Source organism: Telmatherina bonti (genome assembly GCF_933228915.1).
Source record: "Telmatherina bonti genome assembly, chromosome: 1".
Lineage (NCBI taxonomy): Eukaryota > Metazoa > Chordata > Actinopteri > Atheriniformes > Telmatherinidae > Telmatherina > Telmatherina bonti.
The window spans coordinates 6,547,101-6,571,296 of NC_136619.1; the positions used below are offsets into that span (position 1 = coordinate 6,547,101).

Consider the following 24,196-nt stretch of genomic DNA (forward strand, 5'->3'; position numbering starts at 1 on the left):
GGTGAATCTGACAGAAGGTTTATGTAAAATAAAAGACTTTATTTTCAGAATAAATGGAAGAAAATAAATAGAAGATAAATAGTATAGTTTAACCTGTCAGTAAATGATGGAGTCCATAATGTTTGGAGGTCTCACTCTTATAGTCCAGACTGATGGACAATAATTAGTAGGGATGCACCGATCCACTGTTTGGGAGTTCCGATCCGATACCGATATCTAAAACTTAAATATCTGCCGATACCAGTTTATGTGAACATTATAGTGACTATGGTTATTATTACTGTTATAACTGTGTAAGATTTCATCAGGTTGTAATAAATGACCCGTCCTTTCTGAAGTTACCTCACCAATACAATTATAGTAACATTACAGATCTAAGTTTTATTCTGATTTAACACATTTTACCTAAATACAACTATAAATGTGTGGTTTTGGAACAAAGATCCAGCTTTTAGTGCCGTGTTCCTCATCGCATGCGACTCTCTGGCTCCTGACTTGTGGATCGTGAAGCAGCCGCTGGCTTTCTGAAAATGCATCTAAACAAGTCATAATGATCCTCAACGCTGCAGTTCTCTCCACTAACAAGAGCTGCAGGCTGCTTGCAGAAACTCTGCTGTCCTAACGGCCCTAACTGACCCTGTCAGAGTTGCCAGGTTTGGCTGATTTCAGAACTTCGCCAAAGAGCTGCTCCGTCGGTAGCTCCGTATATATAATGAAAAAGAAACGCCCACATTCTGACGGAATTATTGTATTTTCACCATATACTGTTGTATAAGAAGCCATTACTCCGTGCAATATCTAGGATAACCATTCCTTGCTGAAAAGCTGAATGTTACTGATTTGGCAACGTAGCAGGATACGTAGCGTGGGAACGCTTTTTTTTAGGGGGGTGGCGGCTCTCCTCTTGTCTTAGTATGTGGAGTGTGGCTCTTGTTGAATTAACAGTGAGGATCACTGTTTTAGTGGAACAAAAAAATTGTGGTATCAGTACACTTTTATTACTAAGTACGACTACACACGCTTGGTATTGAGCCGATACAAATACTGGTATTGGTATTGGTGCATCCCTAATAATTAGTAGGGGTGGAAATCAAATCGAAAAAATTGAATGTCAGGATTTTTTTGCTTCATGATTTTAAAATCAAATTTTTTTTGTTAAAATCTTTTTTTTTCCAAATAGATTTTTGTCATTTTATTGTTTTTATTGATCTTTTTTCTTGTCTTCTTCAGCAGTTTATCAGCAGAATGATGGTCTGGCTGTTCTGTTGATTTTTTTCACATTGAAATCCAGTAAAATGACGAGCAAAGAAAGTTTTGTACTTTTTGTTTTTAGTCTACAAAAATCAGTAATACTGAAAAATTGTGAGAATCTCAATTTGAATTGAATCGGCACCCAAAATATTGGAATCAATTTGGGACAAAAGCAGATGGTCACAGCTGTAATAATGAGCTTCTCTAAGATCCCTGCTGACGTCTGCCGTCTGCTTTGTTTGGTCATGTGTGTATATTTACTGCTGACCAATCAGATGTCAGAATTCTTGCTTTTACAGAAGAGCTCAAACCTGCTGGTCCCCAGTAAATCAGCTGCACCTGCCGGCGCTGCTTCATTACTGGTAAATAAAATGGTTTTTGAGTGATTAGCCATGCCGTGCGTTCTGTAACGTTTTCTACCTTCCAGTCTCCTAAACATGGATGTATTGTTAAGATGGGACGTTTAGTTCAGGGTTTTTCCACCTCGCTGCTTTTGCTTTAATTTTCTGTAACAATGAATTAAAATTCAGCGCGAGCGTCTGTCCCAGGTCCTGGTGGAGTGATTTCTGGATCCTTCACGCCACTTAGAGCCCACTTCAGCATAATTATGTTTGGCTGAGACTGTCTGAATCTTGAATTGCTAATCCTGGATTTTTTTTGGGTCATTTCCTGATGAAAATAACAGCTGATTAAAATTATTCAAATGGAAAAATTGATGAAAATGAGCAGAACTCAAATGAGCATAGTTATATATGGATATGAAGCCAAGCGTTGGAGACGAAGACTGTTGTTTCCTCTCAGATTCTGGCTGAATGATTAGAAAATTACAACATTATAGGTATTAAATAGCAACTAAAAGCACATTAACATCCTTTAGTAAATAACTGTAATTATTAACACTAACTTAAACATGCACACGTCCCTAAATGATGCTTTTTATTACACTGTTCATGATAATGTTCATTAAAATAATTAATAATATTCCCAAATGTGACATGAACATTTTAATAAACTTTATTTGAGCTCTGTGTTTAGTTGCAGACGCAGTACCTCACCGTTCAGGTTACATGATGGTTGTTCTGGTGCTAATCTTCACGGTCAGACTTGTGAGGCGTGATGGCGGCTCGCTTGGCGCCGTTGATCGTTTCTCATCTCACTGCGAGAGTTTTCAGCTTTTCACATGATGTGCTTTTATTTTCTTGCTGCTTGTGTTGCTGGTGATGATTTCACGTTCTGCCTGCTGCAAAATGGTTTTTACAGGAATGTCCAGCGTCCCCATCGCGCATATTTTCACATTTCCTGCAGACGCACACCTGGAACAGTCTGAATGGTCGACATGAGCAGAGATACACAACAAGCTGATGAGGAGAGACATCTAAAACCTCTCATCTAATGTAAAACCTGCAGGACTACATCTGGACACCCCTCCTGCGTTGTGTTTATTAATCTGCACTTATTATATTCTTTATTATGAACCCAGCTTTTATGAGCTTTATGGTAAAGTTAGAAGGAGGAAAAGCCTGTAAAGTGGAGAGAATGACTTCACTGCCGTCTGCGTCGTGCTGCCTTCATGTGCTCGGTGTAAGTTTCATCAGTAGTTTTCTTGTCGTGTTTCAGACGTTTCTGTTCCCATCCAGGAGACGTTTCTTCTGTACATGAGCTGCACTTTCAGAAACATCCTTTAGATGGCAGTAAAGCCCTGAAAATCCTCACTTCTGCTCTGTGGAGGCACTCCCGAACGTGTGTGTGTGTGTGTGTGGACTGAAAGCACTTCTTTTTTGTTTGTGTCTGATGCTTGTGCTTTAAAATGAAAAGCACACATAAGCTGTTTCTGTTCGCCTGTGGCAGCGAGGCAGCGGCAGCCAGTCGGCTCATCCACGTATTGTCTGTGTGCTCAGGAAAAGACTGGAAAGGCTAAATTACATGTTGTTTACATGAAAGGCACGCAGGAGTCTGAAAATAAAGAAGCTGTAACTGCGGTTGTACTCCTGTTGTTTAATGAAGGCAGATGATTCAGAGATGATCCGTTTTAGTCCAACAGATCCTTAGATTTTCCTGTCGCTTACCTGATATAATCCTGTTTGAACTGTTTATGAAACGCATCAGGAAATAAAATGTCTGATCATGCTTTTTTTTTTCACTTTCACTCACAAACTTTATTATTATTAAGTTCCACATGATTACCTTTACAGAGACGTAATGTTAAAGAAGACGTTTCCATCTGAATGAACTGGCTAAGCTGGAGTTTTAGAACCACGACGCGCTTTAGTTTGCTTGGCCTCCGTGCTCCAGGGCAGACGGCTGGAGGATGATGACAGGGCTGGAGTTTGGCTCCCCGCTGCACCCGATCCAGATGTAAACCCCTCCACATGAAAGCTGAAAGTCAACCCTTCACTGCTGGTCTCAGGAAAAATGTGTCGGTGTCGGACTGCATCCAGGCTGCGATGCATGTCTGTTTGAGCGTTTAGAAGTCGGACGTGGAGCTTCCCCCCGTCTGTGATGTATGACAGTGTTTTACCAGAGATGTGAAGGAATGTTTCACATCTGTTCAGCCGATGATTACAGCCCGGTTGGTGTGATGGCCATCAGCTGTGTACCCCATCACTCCTCCCCCCCCCCCCCCCCCCCCCCCCCCCCCCCCCGTATAACATCTGTGCAGCTGTTTTATTCACACATATAATAAAATAATCTGAAGCAGTTTATGGTCATTGTGATTGGATGAAATCTGGGTAGCAGAACAGGATAGTCTTCATATATCTGACATTAACATGTCTGGCAGAGCGCCATGATGTGTGTTATCATTGTGTTACAGCAACCCTGGTCATATTTATTCCTCTCAACTATTAAATCAGATATGAGGGGTTTTATTTCACCTGATGTGTGTGATAAATCATGTTTTTCTGTGTGTGAGACACAGTTTCAGAGCGTGGTAATACCTAACAGGAGAGATAACAATCATCATTTTGTCTTTTTACATGGAAAATTGATCTGAATATTGATTTATAATCATAACATCAGCCATCTGTAACACTCTGATTATGATCTAATGCAGTCGTGTAAGTCATGAGTAGATTCTTTCTTAATTTTATTCATTGGTTTCACTTCAAAGTGTGGAGCCTTTTTAACAGCTATACGTAGAAGTGTCTGTCTACGTATAAACTGTCTTGTCGTCAGGCATCAGCTGTGTTGTTGGAATCGATCTGATCTCCAGCTGAATTATGACAAAGAGTATTCTGCATACAGAGCCGGTTTGCTTATCAATGCTTTTAGAATAATCCTAAAAACTCTGACACGCCTGTCAGTCGCAGGAGCAGCAGACTGGTTCATCTGCAGCAGAAACACTTTTCTCCAGTTTTGGCACGAAAGCATCGAGTGTCTTTTCCCTGAAGTTTGAATCCCAACTCTGCATCTGCTTGTTGGTTTTATCTAAATATACGTGTCTGTTAAAACCACACAACTGAACTTTGGCTGATTTCCCTTCTTTGACGAATAATTTCGCATCCAGCTTGCATCCTGTCTCTTCTGTGAGCTCCCTCCAGCCAGTAAAAGTCAGTCTCATGCCGAATCATGTCTCAAATGTCATTTTGTGTTTCTTTGCTGCATCAGACACAGTGCTACTTTAACAGAGATTTCCTAAATGACGTGCTTCCTGTTCAGGTTTTACATGAAACTTCTCGCCTCTTTTTCTTTGTTTTTTTTTAGCAAATTGAAGCAACTAGCTGTGTATAATCGCGTTAGTATTTGTTAAAAGTAATGATTAACAAATACATCTGATATTTTTAGTCTTCTTTTTGCATTGTGCTGAGCTCTGACAGACATGTTGTATAAAAGGCTTTAATTCTCCATAAGTCTCCATTTTTATCTGTTGCGCGCTTAAAGTGAAGTCAGATTCAACTTTTCTCTGTCATCATCAGTTAATCGCTTCACAGTATTGATGGCTGTTGGGAGCGTGCACTTAGTAGGATTACTTCCACCTGGCCTGACTGAATCCTACCTATGTGAAGCGGCTCCCTGGAGTGTTGGATTGTTTCTGTACTTTTTGCCCTGCAGCTGCTACCGGGTGAGAAATAATGACCCCTGTGATGGAAACAATGGCTTCAGTGACCTTGGATTCATGCAATTAACATAAAAAATCAAGTCCAGCGGTGATGAGTTTAACAGTGGGGGAAATTAAAGAAACAACACACTACGCAGCACGTTGTTATGGACAGTGCATTTTAAGATTACTGCTCTGCTTTCTACACCCTGCTTACCCCCCCATTAATCTCCAAAGTCCAAAAATGTTCAACTTTGCATGCGTTCCCTTCAGCCTGGGCCAATTTATTTTCCAACAATCACACCACAAGCCAACAGCTGATAAATACAATCATCTATATAGTCCACATAAAAACACTGAAATATTAACATTTGCCTGTGGTAACACAGTAATAGTTAAAGCATCACGCAGTGCAAAAGCCCCCAGAGGAGACAGGAATCTTTTGTCTAAACGGACAGAGTGTTAAAACAGGGTTTGTCATAGCTGGAATATTATTTCACTGCTTCCTTTATTTTAATTGTGTGCAAATTGCCGTGATTTCGGTGCAGCCGCTGTCCTCAGACCGTGCACAGTATAGCCTTTGCCTCTGAGCAGCAACAAAAGCCGGTTTCATCTTCCAACTGGAACATCCACAGAGTACAAAACACTGATTTATTCTCTTTCTGGCCATTTCCTCTGTTTTCTCTGGAAATCCCTTATTTCCCTTTAGGCTTCAAGTTAGAAGAAGCAGCACATTGACCTCAGAACGCCGCTTGTTAAACCAGCTTTTCTGTGTCTGTTTTTTTCCTTTTTGCCTCCGTCAGGTGCTGCAGCTGTGACTTTGCCACCACTAACATGAACAGTTTAAAGAGCCACATGAGGAGACACCCTCAGGAGCACCAGGCTGTGCAGCTGCTGGAGCAGTACAGGTGAGAAACGATAACGGTGACCATCTGAGGAGAGAATCTAAAGCCAGATCTGTCTTTATCAGCATCTGTGAAGAGACCACATCGTTTCATCCAAATGCATTTATGCATAAAGGTGCACTAGTTCTTATGGCAGGAAAAGATTACTTTCACCAAACATAATTTAGCTGCACAACCCAAATTTGTGTGAGATTAACCTCAGATTTAATCTTATAAAACCCTATAAATATCTTATGACAAGTAAAAAAGCACAGATAAAGAGTCATAACATCTTGCTATAAAGCAATTTTAACTTTTAAGATATTTGTAAGAGCCGACCCAAGGCACAGGCATACCAAGTGTCCACTTGGGGCCCATAAGTGCACTTCAATGGGCCCCAAGTGGCCACGATACCTTGATTTAAATTTAAAAAAAAAAAAAAAAAAAAATCATTGAATAGCTGTGTTGCAGCAGGAAAACGTCTTATACCTGCAGGATATTGCACCCACCAAATCACATTCTGCTTGGGGCCCCATATGATGGAAACATGCTTTGGCATGGATTTTGAGATGAGTTTTCAATATTTTTGGCCGAAATAAAACATTTGATGAATGGGAAGAGGAGAAGTGATGAGCGCCCCTTCGTTATGGGGCAGTCGCCGTAGCAACGCGTTAATCAGATCAGCTCTCTTTTAACAGGTGAAAGAGAGAAACACGCTGGAGCCTGACAGCGGTTGTTTAGCATAAAAAGTACATCGAGGCCAACATAAAATAGTTCCTATACTTTAGGATATTTGGCAAGTTTTCTAAAAAAAAAGAGTATTTATTATAAATTGTTTACTGTGTGGGTCCATGTTGGTATAAGCGGATTAAGGAACTCGAACTGTGCGTTAGAGTCTGCTGTGCATCGTGGTGTTGTAGACTCTGCTTTGTGCATTATAACCATCTAATGCACGGCTCCTCGTTGTTTAATCCTTACTTTGATTTTTTGTTTTTTCACATCAGTCTTTGATATCACCAGAAAACGTTGCCAGTTCTTCATTAAAAAAAGAGTCTCTAGAAGTGTCTGACTACTCAGTGCATTTCAGTTGTCACAGGAACTCAGAATTTTGAGACATTTGTGCCAGAAATTACAACGCGATCTAAGAATTCCGAGCTGGAAACTCCCGGATAAGCGGCAGAAGATGAAGATGAAACTCCTAATACACAGAATACCCTGAGACGATGACTGCGTCTAGAACATACACTGTTTATAAAAAGATGGGCGGAGCCTCCGTGATGTCACCCATGGGTTTCTGAAGAGCTGAATTGAAGCTCGATGGGCGGTTCCTACCATCAGCATCTTGGCAGCGTCACGTGTGTCTTTCTCAGAAAATACAAATATGGGGAAAGAGGTGGAGCTGAGAAGGGGGGCCATGAGCGTCACGGTGGATGATTGACATTTAGCGAACTTCAGTTTGCATGTAGTTAAGAGCTAACCGAGTTAATTCGGAGATAACAGAAGCTAATCAGCTAACGGAGGTAAGCGGGCTGAAGCTGCGTCACGTCGTTAACCGGCTTAAAACTGCGGTTGTTCTACGTTCTTCTTACTTAAAAAGAGAGATCAGGTACCTGTCAATCAAAAGGACACGCCCCTAAATATGCTGAATTTTAAGACTAAATTACTTTTAAATGGGCGAGTTACAAAAGAAAATCCCCCCTCCCCCCCCCCCCCCCCCCCCCCCCCCCACAGTTGTTATGAAGGTAAACCTGACCGATTAAACCTAAAATTGATTTTTGAACCAGGCTGTAAACATGTTTATTTCTGCTGTAAACATGTTTATATCTGCTGTAAACCTGTTTATATCTGCTGGGAAGTTGGGTCTTTTTAACATGGGAGTCTATGGCGATTTGCTCTGTTTTGCAGCCCCTAGTGGATGAAAGGGGGACTGCAGTTTTATGCACTTCTGCATAGGCTTCAGTTTCAGCTGCTGAAGGTTGCCGCTTGGTCCAGAACTATTTCTAGTCCTTTGTTGTTTGTATTAAAATTCTCTGTAATATATTTTGTCTGCAAAGTTTCCAGTGTGAACAGCAGCTGGTTGTTGTTGTTGCCGATATTTACGTTGTTGCGATGGTTTTGTGTGGTTTTGTGAAAAATTGCATCAATATGTTTTTTCTTTAATCATATTCTGCTAAATGAGCTGGCATTCACAGAGCTAATTTTTTTGTGACATTTTTCCTTATTTTATACAGGATTTGTAGATGTTCACAAATTGGCTTTTTTGGAGGCTTTCGGTTTCTCCGAGTTTGTGCAACTTGAACATCAACTACGTGGTAACAACGTCACCTATTCTTAGACTCTCCTGATTTCCAGACAACTGGAACGCAGCATCACTAAATACAGCAACAGGTCACCACTTTAGCAACACTGCAAGTTATCTTACACAGGTGCCCACATCAGGTTACACTTTAGGTGAGCCGCTTCAATTTTACATAGTCAAAGGTGCACACGCACAAAGGTGCACGTGCTTTTTGGAGCTCTGCTCATTATACTGACAACCATCAGACGTCAGACTTGGGCCTCTGATTACAAGGTTATTGGCTGGTGGAAAAACTTAATTTTAGTCAGTACAGTCCTCATGTGAAATATCATCAAACACTGATTGCTGATTTCCTCTTCACCGAGCACTTGTCTCAAGTTCCTGCTAAGCTTACATGCATATATGTCCATACATTAACAAAACGGAGAATAAAAGCGGTTCTTCATCTTATGACGAGCCACTCGGGTTATATAATGCAGCAGTTTCACACAGAGGAGTTGAGAGAGACTGATTGCAGCAGGTTTGCTGACGTATTTGTGACCAGATCAGATTAGACATTGATTGATTGATTGATGAACTTGCTTCATAAATCTGCAGTTTGGAATTTCACAAACGTATGCAGATAATATTTTTCATGCAAGCATCATACATGAAGTAGAAATATTTCCATTTAACCTTTAGACACTGCAGCAGCAGCTTCACTGCAATTATTGTAATGTAAATGAGGCACCCAGCTAATTAGCATATTAAAGCACAAGCCTGCTACTGATGTTGTTTCTTAATGTGTGAAAACAGCGAGTGTTTACCAAAATATTTCATTTCATTTCCTAATTTTGTGGGATTTTAGCAAGTTTTGTAACAAGTAAAGCTTCTTCTGGATGGAAATTGACTGCTGATTGTGAATCTCTTCAGTGCACAGGTGTGAGCAGCTCATTCATATCATTTCTTCATCAGCTAAGTAATTAAAATGGGTGGAACTGATGCCAATTGTTCCATTTGCATTTGGGAGACATCGCAGTTGAACAACAAGCAATCAGAGCCCTAAATATAAGTGAAGCACGCTTACGCAACGAACACTAAACTTCATCCGATTTGAGAATTAGCATGAACGTTACGAAAAGCCAAATCAAGAGGCATTATGGGAAAAAGACTGAGCTCAGGAAATGGTCTGACCTGATACTTATACAGGCTTATAGAGCTAACTTCAGGTTCATCTCAGAAGAATAGTGATTGTGATGTGGAAACTAGGATCTTTTAACATCATCTTTCATCTAGAAAACGAGGTAAAAAAATTACCAGTCGTGCTGTACTTCACCCAAACTAGTATGTCTATGTATCTTGTCAAACCCTCACATAAATATCACATTTGTAGCATTAATGATCTACAATTACAGTTTGCCTCATTAGTCATGATTAGAGACAATAAACCAGGAGCATAGTGAAGATTTGGGATGTTATATTAATCTCTGCGCCAGATTTGATCATTGAAATGAGGCTTCATTGTTCCTCGGCAGCTGTGTCCAGAGACACGAGTTTTCACACTGTCCATCTGTCTGCTGTTAGCATCACGTCTCAACACCTCCAGGGAATTTCTTAAATCTTGACACAGATGTTGTTAAACAAGTAGATTTCAGTGGGCATAGATGAAGTTGTGAAGGTCACATGCAGAAGTGTACAGCTGCTGCATCAGCGCAAAGTTTTGAGCAGCTCACCCTGAATGCATGATCTGGATGCAAGCTGTTGACACGGTTTGAAAGCTAACTTTTGGTTGTTTGTCACTCGTCCGTTTTAACCAACTTAGTGTAAATTTAGGCCCACTTGTACAAAAAGAGAGGGAGAGAGCTAGCTTTGTTGTCATTATAGCAGAGCAACAACGAGATTGGAGGTGAAACTCCATTTAGTGTGAAAAATGCAGCGACAACACGACGATTGACGGTAATTAGTCCAGGAAACTGAGAGCAGAAAATTAAACCAGCATGAACTGGTTTAGTCATCACTTAAATATCAAATGATCTAATCTATAGATTAGGTCTTTAATATCACGCCTAAATTAATGAGTTAAATTGTATAATTTTTAATTCAGACCTCCAGGACCGCATGCCACAGCAGTAAATACACTAAAGACGGCAAACACAGGCTAGAATCATAAAAGCATCACAGCGTAAGTTTCTAATCTTAAAACTCTGTGTTTCCTACTTCTGACATTCATAATGCACATTCCTGGAGACGTTGCTTCCCTGTAGCATCCCAAGGTAGAAAAATCCAATAGTACAACTAAACTTTTGTGTGATGCCTCATTCTGGGGGGAAAAAAAAAACAGTTTCATTTTACAGCACCGCATCACACATCAGCAACTGATTCAGCAAACAAACAGATCTAAGATGCCGAATTCTTCTGCATATTGGGCTCCAAGAAGAGAAAGTTCTGGGGGAGTTTGATGGGTCCAGGGCTACTTCTACTCGGACATGTTGGGTTTTAAACTAACATTACAGACATTTACACCAGTTAAAACTAACAGACACACCGATCCGTCTGTCGATCTCGCGCTCCATCCTTCCCCCACTTGTGAACAAGACCCGAGATATTTAAACTCCTCCACTTGAGGCAGGACCTCACTCCCGACCCGGAGAGGGCAATCCACCCTATTCCGGCTGAGGACCATGGTCTCAGATTTTGAGGTGCTGATTTTCATCCCAGCCGCTTCACACTCGGCCGCGAATCGCTCAAGCGAGAGCTGGAGATCACGACCAGATGAAGCCAACAGGACCACGTCATCTGCAAAAAGCAAGGACCCAATCCTGAGGCCACCAAGTCGGATCCCATCAACACCTCGGCTGCACCTAGAAATTCTGTCCATATAAGTTATGAACAGAATCGGTGATAAAGGGCAGCCTTGGCGGAGTCCAACCCTCACCGGAAACGAATCCGACTTACTACCGGCAATGCGGACCAAGCTCTGACACCTGTCGTACAGGGACTGGACAGCCCGTACAAGGGGGTCTGGTACCCCACACAAGAGCCCCCGGGGGACACGGTCGAATGCCTTCTCCAGGTCCACAAAGCACATGTAGACTGGTTGGGCAAACTCCCATGCCCCCTCCAGGACCCCAAAGAGGATATAGAGCTGATCCACTGTTCCGCGACAGGACGAAAACCACACTGCTCCTCCTCAATCCGGGATTCGACTATCCGGCGGACCCTCCTCTCCAGGACCCCTGAATAGACCTTACCAGGGAGGCTGAGGAGTGTGATTCCCCTGTAATTGGAACACACCCTCCAGTCCCCCTTCTTAAAAAGGGGGACCACCACCCCAGTCTGCCAGTCCAGCGGTACTGCCCCCGATGTCCACGCGATGCTGCAGAGGCGTGTCAGCCAGGACAGCCCCACAGCATCCAGAGCCTTAAGGAATTCCTGATCTCATCCACCCCTTGCCGCCAAGGAGCTTTTTGACCACCTCAGCGACTTCAGCCCCAGAGATAGGAGAGTCCACCCCTGAGTCCACCAGCTCTGCTTCCTCATTGGAAGACGTGTTGGTAGGATTGAGGAGGTCTTCGAAGTATTCCTTCCACGACCCACTACGTCCCGAGTGGAGGTCAGCAGCTCCCTACCTCCACTGTACACAGTATTGATGGAGCACTGCTTCCCCCTCCTGAGCTGCCGGATGGTGGACCAGAATCTCCCCAAAGCCATCTGGAAGTCTTTCTCCATGGCCTCGCCGAACTCCTCCCATGCCCGAGTAACAGCCAAAGCCGCATGCCGCTTAGCCCGCCGGTACCCATCAGCTGCCTCCAGAGTCCCACAGGCCAAGAAGGCCCGATAGGACTCCTTCTTCAGCTTGACGGCATCCCTCACTGCTGGTGTCCACCAACGAGTCCTGGGATTACCGCCACGACAGGCACCAACGACCTTACAGCCACAGCTCCGGCCGGCCGCCTCTGCAATAGAGGCACGGAACACAGCCCATTCAGACTCAATGTCCCCCGCCTCACTCGGGACATGTTCGAAGCTCTGCTGAAGGTGGGAGTTGAAGCTCGCTCTGACAGGGGACTCAGCCAGACGTTCCCAGCAGACCCTCACAACACGTTTGGGCCTGCCAGATCTGACCGGCTTCCTGCCCCACCATCTGAGCCAACTCACCACCAGGTGATGATCAGTTGACAGCTCCGCCCCCCTCTTCACCTGAGTGTCCAAGGCATGTGGCCGCAGGTCCGACGATACGACTACAAAATCGATCATCAAACTGCGGCCCAGGGAATCCTGATGCCAGGTGTACATATGGACACTTTTATGTTGGAACATGGTGTTCGTTATGGACAATCCATGATGAGCACAGAAGCCAATAACAAAACACCATTTGGGTTCAGGGGGGGGAGGGGGGGGGGGACGGACCATGCCTCCCAATCACTCCCCTCCAGGTCTCACTGTCATTGCCCACGTGAGCATTGAAGTCCCCCAGCAGAACAATGGAGTCCCCAGAAGGAGCACCCTCCAGCACTTCCTCCAAGGACTCCAGAAAGGGTGGGTACTCGGAACTGCTGTTCGGCGCATAAGCACAGACAACAGTCAGGACCCATCCCCCCACCTGGAGGTGGAGGGAAACTACCCTTTCATCCACCGGGGTAAACCCCAACGTGCAGGCACCAAGCTGGGGGCTGATGAGAATGCCCACACCTGCTCGGCGCCTCCCACCATGAGCAACTCCAGAGTGGAAGAAAGTCCAGCCCCTTTCGAGGGTACTGGTTCCAGAGCCCAAGCCATGGTGAGTCCAACTATATCTAGCCGGAACCGCTCAACCTCGCACACAAGCTCAGGCTCCTTCCCCACCAGAGAGGTGACGTTCCACGTCCCTAGAGCCAGCTTCTGCAGCCGGGGATCGGACCGCCAGGGTCCCCGCCCCTTGCTGCCGCCCAGCTCACATTGCACCCAAGAGACAGGGGACAACCCCGGGCACCAGAGCCCGGGACCCCGCCCATCCCACCCCACGACGGCACAGGCGCCCGTTACAGAGTCAAGCCCGCCAACCCATCACCCGCCAGCGACCTCGCCCCGCCGCCGCGTGGCAACTCCAGCCGCTGGCCCATCCAGGTCCACCGTAGGGCTAGAAACCTAGCAACCCCAGCAGTGGAGCAGTCAAAATCCCCCCCCAGGAGCCAACCACAGACCCACAGCCTCCAGAGACCCCCAACCGGCCACCAACCCCGAGTGCAATAAGGTCACATTCTCCCCCCATACTAAGTGATGGAGCTGATCACAGGGGACCAGAGGGAATGAAGTTCAGCTGACTGATCCCTTGAGGAGGCAGACATCATCTCGATACTGATGTGATCTAATAAAAGATTTCTGAACTGCTGGATACACAGACTTTGTTTGCTTTTCCAGTTTAGAAGGATAGTTTTCTTTGCGATACATAAACTGGTGAGGATTAAGTTTGCAGGATTAAATTCTATGTTAATTTCACCCAAGTGACCCAGTAGGCCCAGTTTGGGGTTTGTAGGGATGTTACATTTGAAGCAATTTGACAGATCTTTACATACCTGAAACCAGAATTCCTGGACAGGTGGGCAAGACCACAAAGCATGGTAGTAGTTGTCAATTGTGTTACCAGTGCAGTGTGGACAGATGTTTGATTGTGACAGACCCATCCTGAACATCCTGTGTCCTGTATAATGAGTTCTATGCAGAATTTTAAATTGTATTAGTTGCATGTTTGAATTCTTAGTCATTGTAAATGTATTTGACCAGATTTGTGACCATTCATTTTGGTCAAAGTTACTGGATAAGTCTGCTTCCCATTTAGAAGTTGGGAGACATATGGAATCGTCTAGCTTTGATAGTAATCTATATATTTTGGATAACAGTTTCGGGGCATTGAGATTTAAGAATTCTGCAGCCCTGATAGGTAGCTGCAAGTTTAATTGATCAGGGGTGTATTTCTTACCTATAATAGATTTAAGTTAGTGGTATTCTAAGAATTTTGTGCTGCTGATTTCATATCGTGAAGTAATTATATCAAAAGGGAGAAAGTTCCCGTTTTCTATTAAATGTTCTGTTTTATTCCTTTATTCTTCCACTGAGGGAAGTTTATCATTTGCGGGTTTTGCTGGATGTCGGGATTGTTCCAAATAGGTGTAAGTTTGCATGGAATAAGCAAGGACTTGGTTAGTTTAAGAAATTCCCACCAGGCCATTAGTGAGGAGCTGATATTAATGCTTTTAAAGCATTTTTGGCGTTTGACAGCTGTGCTGATAAATGGCAGGTCTGAAATTGCCATGTCCTCACACATAGCTTCTTCTATATTAAGTCATGGTTCATCTAGATAGCTAGGTTTAAGCCATTTAGAGATGTATTGTAGTCTGTTGCTTATAAAGTAATTTTGGAAATTAGGCAAGTCTAAGCCACCGCTATCTTTAGTCTTCTGGAGTGTTTTTAGTCTAATCTGCGGTGGTTTGTCTTTCCAGAGAAAAATCTAGTGACATGAGAGTCCAGCGATTTAAACCAGGTCGATGGAGGTTTAATGGGGATCATTGAAAACAGATAATTGATTTTAGGTAGAATCATCATTTTTACAGTGGCAACTCTTCCCATTAGTGATATGGGTAAACATTTCCACCGTGTGAGATCGTCCTCAATTGTTTTTAGTAGAGGGACATAATTTAGCTTTGTAAGGTCTGACAGTCTGGGTGAGATGTTTATTCCCAAGTATCTAATATTTCCTGACTGTAAAGCAGTGTCAGGAGTATTATGGAAGGAACAGTTGATGAAATTTTGAAAATTTGATGAGAATTTATTGATGAGTGTGATTGTCTGACAGATGGATGATTGTGAATTTTGAAGGAAAAGTAATACATCATCAGCATAAAGACTGGTCTTATGCTCCATATTTCTACAGTTAATGCCTTTAATGTCTTTGTTTTGTCTAATGCTAGCTGCTAAGGGTTCAATAAAGATTGCAAAAAGTGAGGGGGAGAGTGGACAGCCTTGTCTGGTGCGCCTCTGCAAACTGAAGCTGTGAGAAGTTTGATCATTTGTCCTGACGCATGCATTTGGATTGCTATACAGTATCTTTATCCAGTCGATAAACGATGAGCCAAACCCGAATTTTCTTAATGTTGCAAATAAGAATTTCCAGTTCACCCTGTCAAATGCTTTTTCAGCATCTAGAGAGATTATTGTAGTTTCCAGGTTATGTATGGTGGCATAATCAATTAGATTTATTAGTCTGCGCGTATTAGTGGTGGAATGTCGTCCCTTGATAAATCCTGTTTGATCAGGATGTATGATAAGTGGGGTTATTTTTTCTAGTCTTGTAGCAAGCACTTTACTGATTATTTTAAGATCTGCGTTCATTAGTGATATTGGACGATAACTAGATGGGAGTTTGGGGTCTTTTCCTGGTTTTAGTATTACTGTAATACTAGCCAAATTCATGTTTTGAGATATTTGGCCTTTTTCCTTAATTTCTGAAACCATTTTATAAAAAGTGGGTGCTAGTGTAGACCAAAATTCTTTATAATATTCAACTGGAAAACCATCTGGTCCTGGAGCTTTATTGCTGGGCATGTGTTTTAAAGCTTCATGTAGTTCCCCTGCTGAAATGGGTGCATCCAAAACCATTTCCTGATCCTGTTGTAACTTTGGAAGATTGAGGTAGCTGAGAGATTCCTCAATGCTGTTGTCTGATGGATCTGTTTCTGAGGAATATAATGTTTTATAGAAATCTCTAAACGTGTCATTTATTCCATCCAGATCATGGAGGATATTTCCTCTTGAATCTTTAACAGAGGAGATGGTTGTTTTCTCCTTGTTTGCTTTTAATTAATTTGCGAGAAATCTTCCAGATTTGTTGCTATGTTCAAAATTCTCTAAGCGAAGTCTTTGTAGCAAAAACTGGGTTTTTTGGTTAATTATTTCATTCAGCTGTAGTTTAGCCTTTCTTATGTGAGTCAGCACTTGCTCTTCTGGAGAAGCCTTGTAGGCATCTTCTAGTGATTTTATTTTAAGCTCTAGTTCAGATATTTTTGAACTCTCCTTCTTTTTCTTATGTGATGAAAATGAAATTATTTTCCCTCTCATGACTGCTTTTCCTGCCTCCCAAAGAACACAAGCTGATGTTCCTGGTATGTCATTGTTTTCTATATACAAAGACCACTCCCGTTTGAAGTAACTGATAAAATCAGGATCTTTAAGTAATGATGTATTAAATCTCCATTTGCTATAAGATGGTTTAGTTTTCTTATTAATTAGGGTAAATGATACTGGTGCGTGATCACTGATAGTGATGGAATGGATTTTAGTTTCTGAGATATTGTTCATCATAGAGCTGTTAGTGAGGAAGTTGTCTATTCTGGAATATGAGTGGTGGACAGATGAAAAGTAAGTGTACTCTCCAGCAGTGAGGTGTTGTGAGCGCCAGACATCACAAAGACCAAAATCCTCCATATATTGTTTAACAACTCTTGCTGACTGCCAGACCCTGTGTTTCCCTGCTCCGCCCCCCTTGTCCATCCCAGAGTTTAAGGTCATGTTGAGGTCGCCCCCAATGATAAGTGTATTATCAAGGTGATCATATAGTAAGGAGAAGAAGGAATGAAAAAATGTCATTATGAATCTTCCACCTGGGTCTAAAATTATATTATTAGCAGTAAAATTAATTTTCCTGTTTATCAGAATGGCTGCTACTCTTTGTCTAGAATTGAAGCAGGCCGAGTACACGTGAGGGAACTGTGCTGTAGAGAGTACGTTAGCTGTTGTTTTTAATAAATGAGTCTCCTGTAGCAGGACAATGTCTGCCTGTAGATCATTCAATCTGCTAAACACCTTCAACCTCTTCTCCCTGGAACCAGCTCCACGTATATTCCACGTAACAAACCTCAGGGTGGTCATGCTCAAGCTATTGAAGTGTTTCTATAAAAGTATGTGTGTGTTTGTGTGTGTGCAAGCCCACATTAATGCATGCATGCTGCGTGTAGATTGTGTGTGTATATAAGTTCATCTGTGTGTACAATGTTCCTATATGTCTGTCCACATGCTTAGAGTGTGTGTGAGAGTTGGGGGTGAGTGTTGATGTGATTAAACGTGCTCTGTGTTGTAGGTGTGTTATGTGCATGACATTTAGTGTCTGTGTCATGTGGATGTACGTGTGTACCCTACCTATTATTGTTGGTATGGCATAATAGAATGAAAGAGCAGCTAGAAAGGAAAGGAGTGAGAAAAGCAAACAACTACAACTACACATAAAAAGAAATAGCACAAACAAAAGAGCAAAAACAAAAGCCCTAAAAGGGGGGGGGGGGGGGGGGGGGGGGGGGAGAGAAAAAAAAGGCCAAAAAACAAAAACAGAACTAAACGAAAGCAACAACAACAGCAAATTTACAAAGACTGGCAGTAAATGTACAGTTCTGAATTACCATAATTAATGTGCTTATAGCAGATTAACATGTAAATTGAACAATAATTAGCTGTATGAGTGATAGATATTACCTGAGGTTAGTAGAGCCAGGGGGTCGTATTTTTGTCACGGTAAAGCTGTCCATTGACGAACAATTTGTCCACCGCGATGACTGCACGGGATCCTTCGTCTCTGAGCTTCTTTCGGATGGGAAACAGGACCCTGCGTCTCTCCAGAATCTCTTTGGGAAACTGATTATTTACACTAAAATCGGTCCCGCGGAGTTCCGGACCTCGATCCCTCACCTGCTCTTTCTGCTTGTAGCTCACGAACTTGGCTACAATCGGTCTGGGTCTGCGGCTGTCCGGTCTTTTCCCACCTAAGCGATGAACTCGGTGAAATGAGATGTTCCTCACCGCATCTTCGAGTAGCTTCAGCTTGGTTTGGATAAAGGATCTGATTGTTTGCTCTGGATCCTCTTCTTGTTGCTCCGGGATTCCTGCGAAGACCAGGTTGTCCTTCATGCTGCGCGCCTGGAGATCGATCACCGTTTCCTTTATTTTTTTTATTTTCCTCTGTGAGTCGGGTCATCCCCTCGTTGAGAGAAGTCACCGTCTCCCTGAGGCTGGCGTTCTCTGCGGCCAGAGACTCCACCTGCTTTTGGCTGAATTCCAGCGACTCCCGCAGCGACTGAAACTCCCGGTGGAGAACTTCCAACAGGTCCAGACGAGTGTCGAAGCTGGTGAGATTTTTGTCAATGGACATCAGGATGTCCGAGGTGTCGGGGACGTCGCTCCGGGCGAGTCTTCTTTCCGGCTTCTCTTGGAGGTTGAAGCGGATCTGAGCGCAGATGGAGTCGATGTTTGGCTTGTCTTGCCCATGACGATGCGGTTGAAACACTCGTCAATAAACTCCGACAAGCTGGTGAGATCCTCCTCGCTTTGCTCCAGAGTTTACTTTAAACAAGACTTTTTAATTGTTTGCTTCCAGAAACAGTTTTAAGATTATATTGGCAAGAATATGATGTAAAATGAATATCTGTTTTAACGCGCCTTGACTAAATCTGCCGTCTCGCAAAATTTACGTCACTGCCACATCACTTACCTGCGCCTCTCTCACTTACCTGCCCGCACCACCAGATGATCACTCTTCCCTGCTCTTTGGGGAAGCATTACAGACATTTACACCAGTTTAAACTAACATTACAGACCTTTACACCAGTTTAAACTAACATTGCAGACCTTTACACCAGTTTAAACTAACATTAGACATTTACACTAGTTAAAACTAACATTACAGACATTTACACCCGTTTAACCTAACATTACATTTTACACGCGTTTAAACTAACATTACAGACCTTTACACCAGTTTAAACTAGCATTACAGACATTTACACCAGTTTAAACTAACATTACAGACATTTACACCCGTTTAAACTAGCATTACAGACATTTACACCCGTTTAAACTAGCATTACAGACATTTACACCAGTTTAAACTAACATTACAGACCTTTACACCAGTTTAAACTAGCATTACAGACATTTACACCCGTTTAAACTAACATTACAGACCTTTACACCAGTTTAAACTAGCATTACAGACATTTACACCCGTTTAAACTAACATTACAGACCTTTACACCAGTTTAAACTAGCATTACAGACCTTTACACCAGTTTAAACTAGCATTACAGACCTTTACACCAGTTTAAACTAGCATTACAGACATTTACACCAGTTTAAACTAACATTGCAGACCTTTACACCAGTTTAAACTAGCATTACAGACCTTTACACCAGTTTAAACTAGCATTACAGACATTTACACCAGTTTAAACTAACATTACAGACATTTACACCAGTTTAAACTAGCATTACAGACATTTACACCCGTTTAAACTAACATTACAGACCTTTACACCAGTTTAAACTAGCATTACAGACCTTTACACCAGTTTAAACTAGCATTACAGACATTTACACCAGTTTAAACTAACATTGCAGACCTTTACACCAGTTTAAACTAACATTACAGACATTTACACCAGTTTAAACTAACATTACATTTTACACGCGTTTAAACTAGCATTACAGACATTTACACCAGTTTAAACTAACATTACAGACATTTACACCCGTTTAAACTAGCATTCCAGACATTTACACCAGTTTAAACTAGCATTACAGACATTTACACCCGTTTAAACTAACATTACAGACCTTTACACCAGTTTAAACTAGCATTACAGACATTTACACCCGTTTAAACTAACATTACAGACCTTTACACCAGTTTAAACTAGCATTACAGACATTTACACCAGTTTAAACTAACATTACAGACCTTTACACCAGTTTAAACTAACATTACAGACATTTACACCCGTTTAAACTAACATTACAGACCTTTACACCAGTTTAAACTAACATTACAGACATTTACACCCGTTTAAACTAACATTACAGACCTTTACACCAGTTTAAACTAACATTACAGACATTTACACCCGTTTAAACTAACATTACAGACATTTACACCAGTTTAAACTAACATTACAGACATTTACACCAGTTTAAACTAACATTACAGACATTTACACCCGTTTAAACTAACATTGCAGACATTTACACCCGTTTAAACTAACATTGCAGACATTTACACCCGTTTAAACTAACATTACAGACATTTACACCCGTTTAAACTAACATTACAGACATTTACACCCGTTTAAACTAACATTACAGACATTTACACAACTACTGGATCTGAACACCAGACATGCCTCTACTTTTGACTTACACTGGAGTTGTTCATAGACATTTGAGTTATCACAACAGCTGCAGCAGCTCGACAGACAAAATACGTAAAATTCACCTGTTAAAAAAAATGTTTGCCTCGCTGAGTTTAAATTCACAAGATTAAGTTTAATAATTGATTGGACAAATTTTGTGGGCTCAGTTTAGATGAACTACAACAGTGAATGTATAAACGACACGATGAAGCACAAACAAAGACTAATTCGATGTTGTCTCTTTGTGCAAATCAAAATGCTGGGTTACAAGATGACTCCCAGTGAGATCATCAGGAAAAACACAGAATAAACAGGTTTTAAATGGGAGAAAGTTGTGACCTGGCCAAGCAAGTCTGAACTGAATCCTATCTGCGGGTATTTTACAGACCAAGGCTGAGCAGTACGTCCCCTCCAGCAAGCAGAATCACCGAACATTTCAACAAATAAAGCTGGAGAACTCCTCTCAACACAGCGATGAAAACAGATCTGTTTCTGCTGACTGGAGTTGCTTTGAGATCCAGCTGCAGGTCCTGATATCAATATGTTTGCAAGTGCACGCTCTCAAAACACTCCTGCTCGCTACGTTCTCCCTTTTTAACCAACCTCTCCACTTTCCTTACCTACACCAGAGGACCAGTCCGGTCGGGCTTCTTTTCATCAACAAAACACAAAGTTTTGACCAGTCAGTGTGCTATACTGGTCGCGACTGATGGATTTAGAGTTTGATTAAACACTGACAGGTATTGTAGCGAAAATACTCGGTCTTGAGAAGTTTTAATAAATCTAAGACTCTCCTTATAATGAGTATTTTATTACAAATACACAGGAACTGCTGAGATCTCTCTCGCAAAAAAGAGTCACGCAGAAGAACAGGCTCAAATAAACGACACAACACTGACTACGGTTACATCATGTCTTTTTAATTCGGAATTAATTATTCAGAATTAAATGATTGGGAAATAACGTATTCTCCTACGAGTTTTCATGAAGATAATTCTTTTTTTTTTTTTTTTTTTTTTTTGTCTTGTCCAGCATTTAAGCAAGCAGACTGATGTTCTGGATGCTGTGTTCTGCTGAGCAAATTTATTTTGCCAAGGGGAACTTTTGTAGATGTAATGATCCCCTTGTATTTCTTGATTCTTATTTTATTTTTCAATTTGTTTTGGATAATAGCTTGTATTACAGAGTTTATGCTACTGGACCCGACCGGAAAGGACAGGAAAGGGGCAGAAAGAGAACAGAAAAGAGAACATAAAAAAAACAAAAAAAAAAAACAAAAGAAAGAGATCAATGCATACATGTATATGCACATACATACCCACCTACATATATATGTATATACACTCGCACATACATTATATATATACATATATACATACATACATACATATACACATACATACACATGCATACACACACATGTACACATACATGCATACATAAAGATAGATATACATACATACATATACACATACATACACACACATATATATATATATATATATATACATATATACACATATACATACTCACATACATACACATACATATACACATACACATACACACACATACACATACACTCACACATATGCATACATATATACATATCCATACACATACATACATACACATACACATACACATAAGTACACACACATACCCACCCACACACATAAATATATACACCCACACAAGCCAACTCTAGATTCGTGGAGAACAAAACCGTTGACAATCATGAAGACCAGAAACTAGCAAGTTAAGTCAAAAAGACAGAAAGAGAGGTACCTGCTGTTAGTGAATAAACTTGCTGGATGACTCAGTGACTGTGACACATGCAGAACATTCATGCAGAACATTCAGAGTGGAACGTGTTTAGAGAAGAGTGATCATGCCAATGTGACCCCGCCCGCCTACAGCTAGAGGAAGGCCAGGAGAACCCAGAGACCCGGGTAACCGACAGTCACCCCCAGGTACAGATCCCAACCCCCCCACTCCAGAGCCAGCCATGCATCTGCCCAGGAGGTGGCGAAGGAGGTGCCCAACCAGAGTCCCCCGCAGTCAGGGGGAACAGGCCCCAGCAGGCCTAGGCCGGCAAGGGCCGATCCCGCCGGGCACCGGCCACCTAGGGCAGACAGAGCGCAGGCCCCAGGGCCCCAAGAGCCCGTGAGCAGCCCCCCGCCCCCGCAGGCAGAGGGCACAGCCCACACCGACGGAGGACCAGGATCCCCAGACCGCCACCCAGCGGCAGCCAGGTCGCACCCCAGCGCACCAGCTGCGCCCCCGGGTACAGGACACCACCCCCCCACCACCAAACCACACACACATATACATGCATACCCCGCCCCCCCCCCCCCCAACACGCACTCCCCTCACACATATACATGCATACCCCCCCCCCAAACACGCACTCCCCTCTCAACCCCCATCCACACAACCCTCTGCAATCCATGCACATCATCCATAACATATACAACCCCACCCCACCTCTACTCACTCACCCATACCAAGTCACACGAACCCCAATCGCCCCCGCCCCCACACACGCTCACCCCCCCCCACACACACACACACGCTAACACCCCGCCACCCCATCCCTCTACTTCTACCCAACCACACATGCCCCACCAAACACCCCTCCACCACCCATAGCCCCCCTCCAAACTTCACCCTCACTCACACATCCCATTCCGCATATACACCCCCCCCTACACACACACACACACACACACACACATACCCTCACTCCTCCAACACAGGCACACCCCAATACAACCCACGCGCCAACATACCCCTCCACACACACATCTACTCATCCTCACACATCCCTATCCCTTACCCACCTATATCCCCAACCCTAATCCCCCCCCCCAGCCATCCCACCATCCATCTGTAACCCCATACACCCACTCCCACACATCCTCACCTCACCCCTCCATCATGTCCCATGTGAGATACCTCAGAGGGGGCAGAGGACAGGATGGCCCCGATCAGGGCCCCATAATTACCGCCCACCACTCCCAGCGTCCCCCCCACCACCCCACAGATGCAGCCGACCCAGCACCCCCCCAGGGCCGGCGACAACCCTCCTACAGCCAGGCCAGCCCAGACTTAGGCCTAATGGACGGCACTCTTCCCCCACCCGTACCCCCCCCCCAGTAAAGCCCCGAGAGCAGGGGCATGAGAAGACCCTATCGTCCCTGCCTCCCCCCCGCTTATGACTGATTGTGAAGTATGTATTAGTTGCAATTAAAACTGAGGGAATTGCCACGCGGTGTTGGGAGAGGGACTACCTAAGCAGCCCCGCCCACCATACACCGCATGCTCTTCCCCCTAATCATGTGAGTCGTCAGTGTTTTGGTGTTTGGTGTCTAAGTGTAATTAAAACTGGGAGGTGAGCCGAGGCCGGGTGCAGCGATCAAGACCACCTTGATGGCCTTTCTCACCACCCAGCGCCACGTGCACACCTCCCAATACCCTGCCTGTGTGTGATGGGGAGCGGGGAGGAAGAGGGGTTGAGGGATTTAAGTCTGGAGGAAAG

The 24,196-nt window shown here is 43.2% G+C and overlaps 1 protein-coding gene across 1 annotated transcript in view; it reads left to right on the plus strand.

The window, feature by feature from the left end:
* Window positions 1–24,196, plus strand: part of znf507 (zinc finger protein 507) — a gene marked incomplete at its 3' end in the record, with an annotated part of 44,986 nt that overhangs the window by 8,926 nt on the left and 11,864 nt on the right. The window contains exon 5 of the mRNA XM_079243383.1: window positions 6,091–6,195. Within this exon, the coding sequence (XP_079099509.1) occupies window positions 6,091–6,195 (105 nt within the window). The remainder of the gene's footprint in view (window positions 1–6,090; window positions 6,196–24,196) is intronic.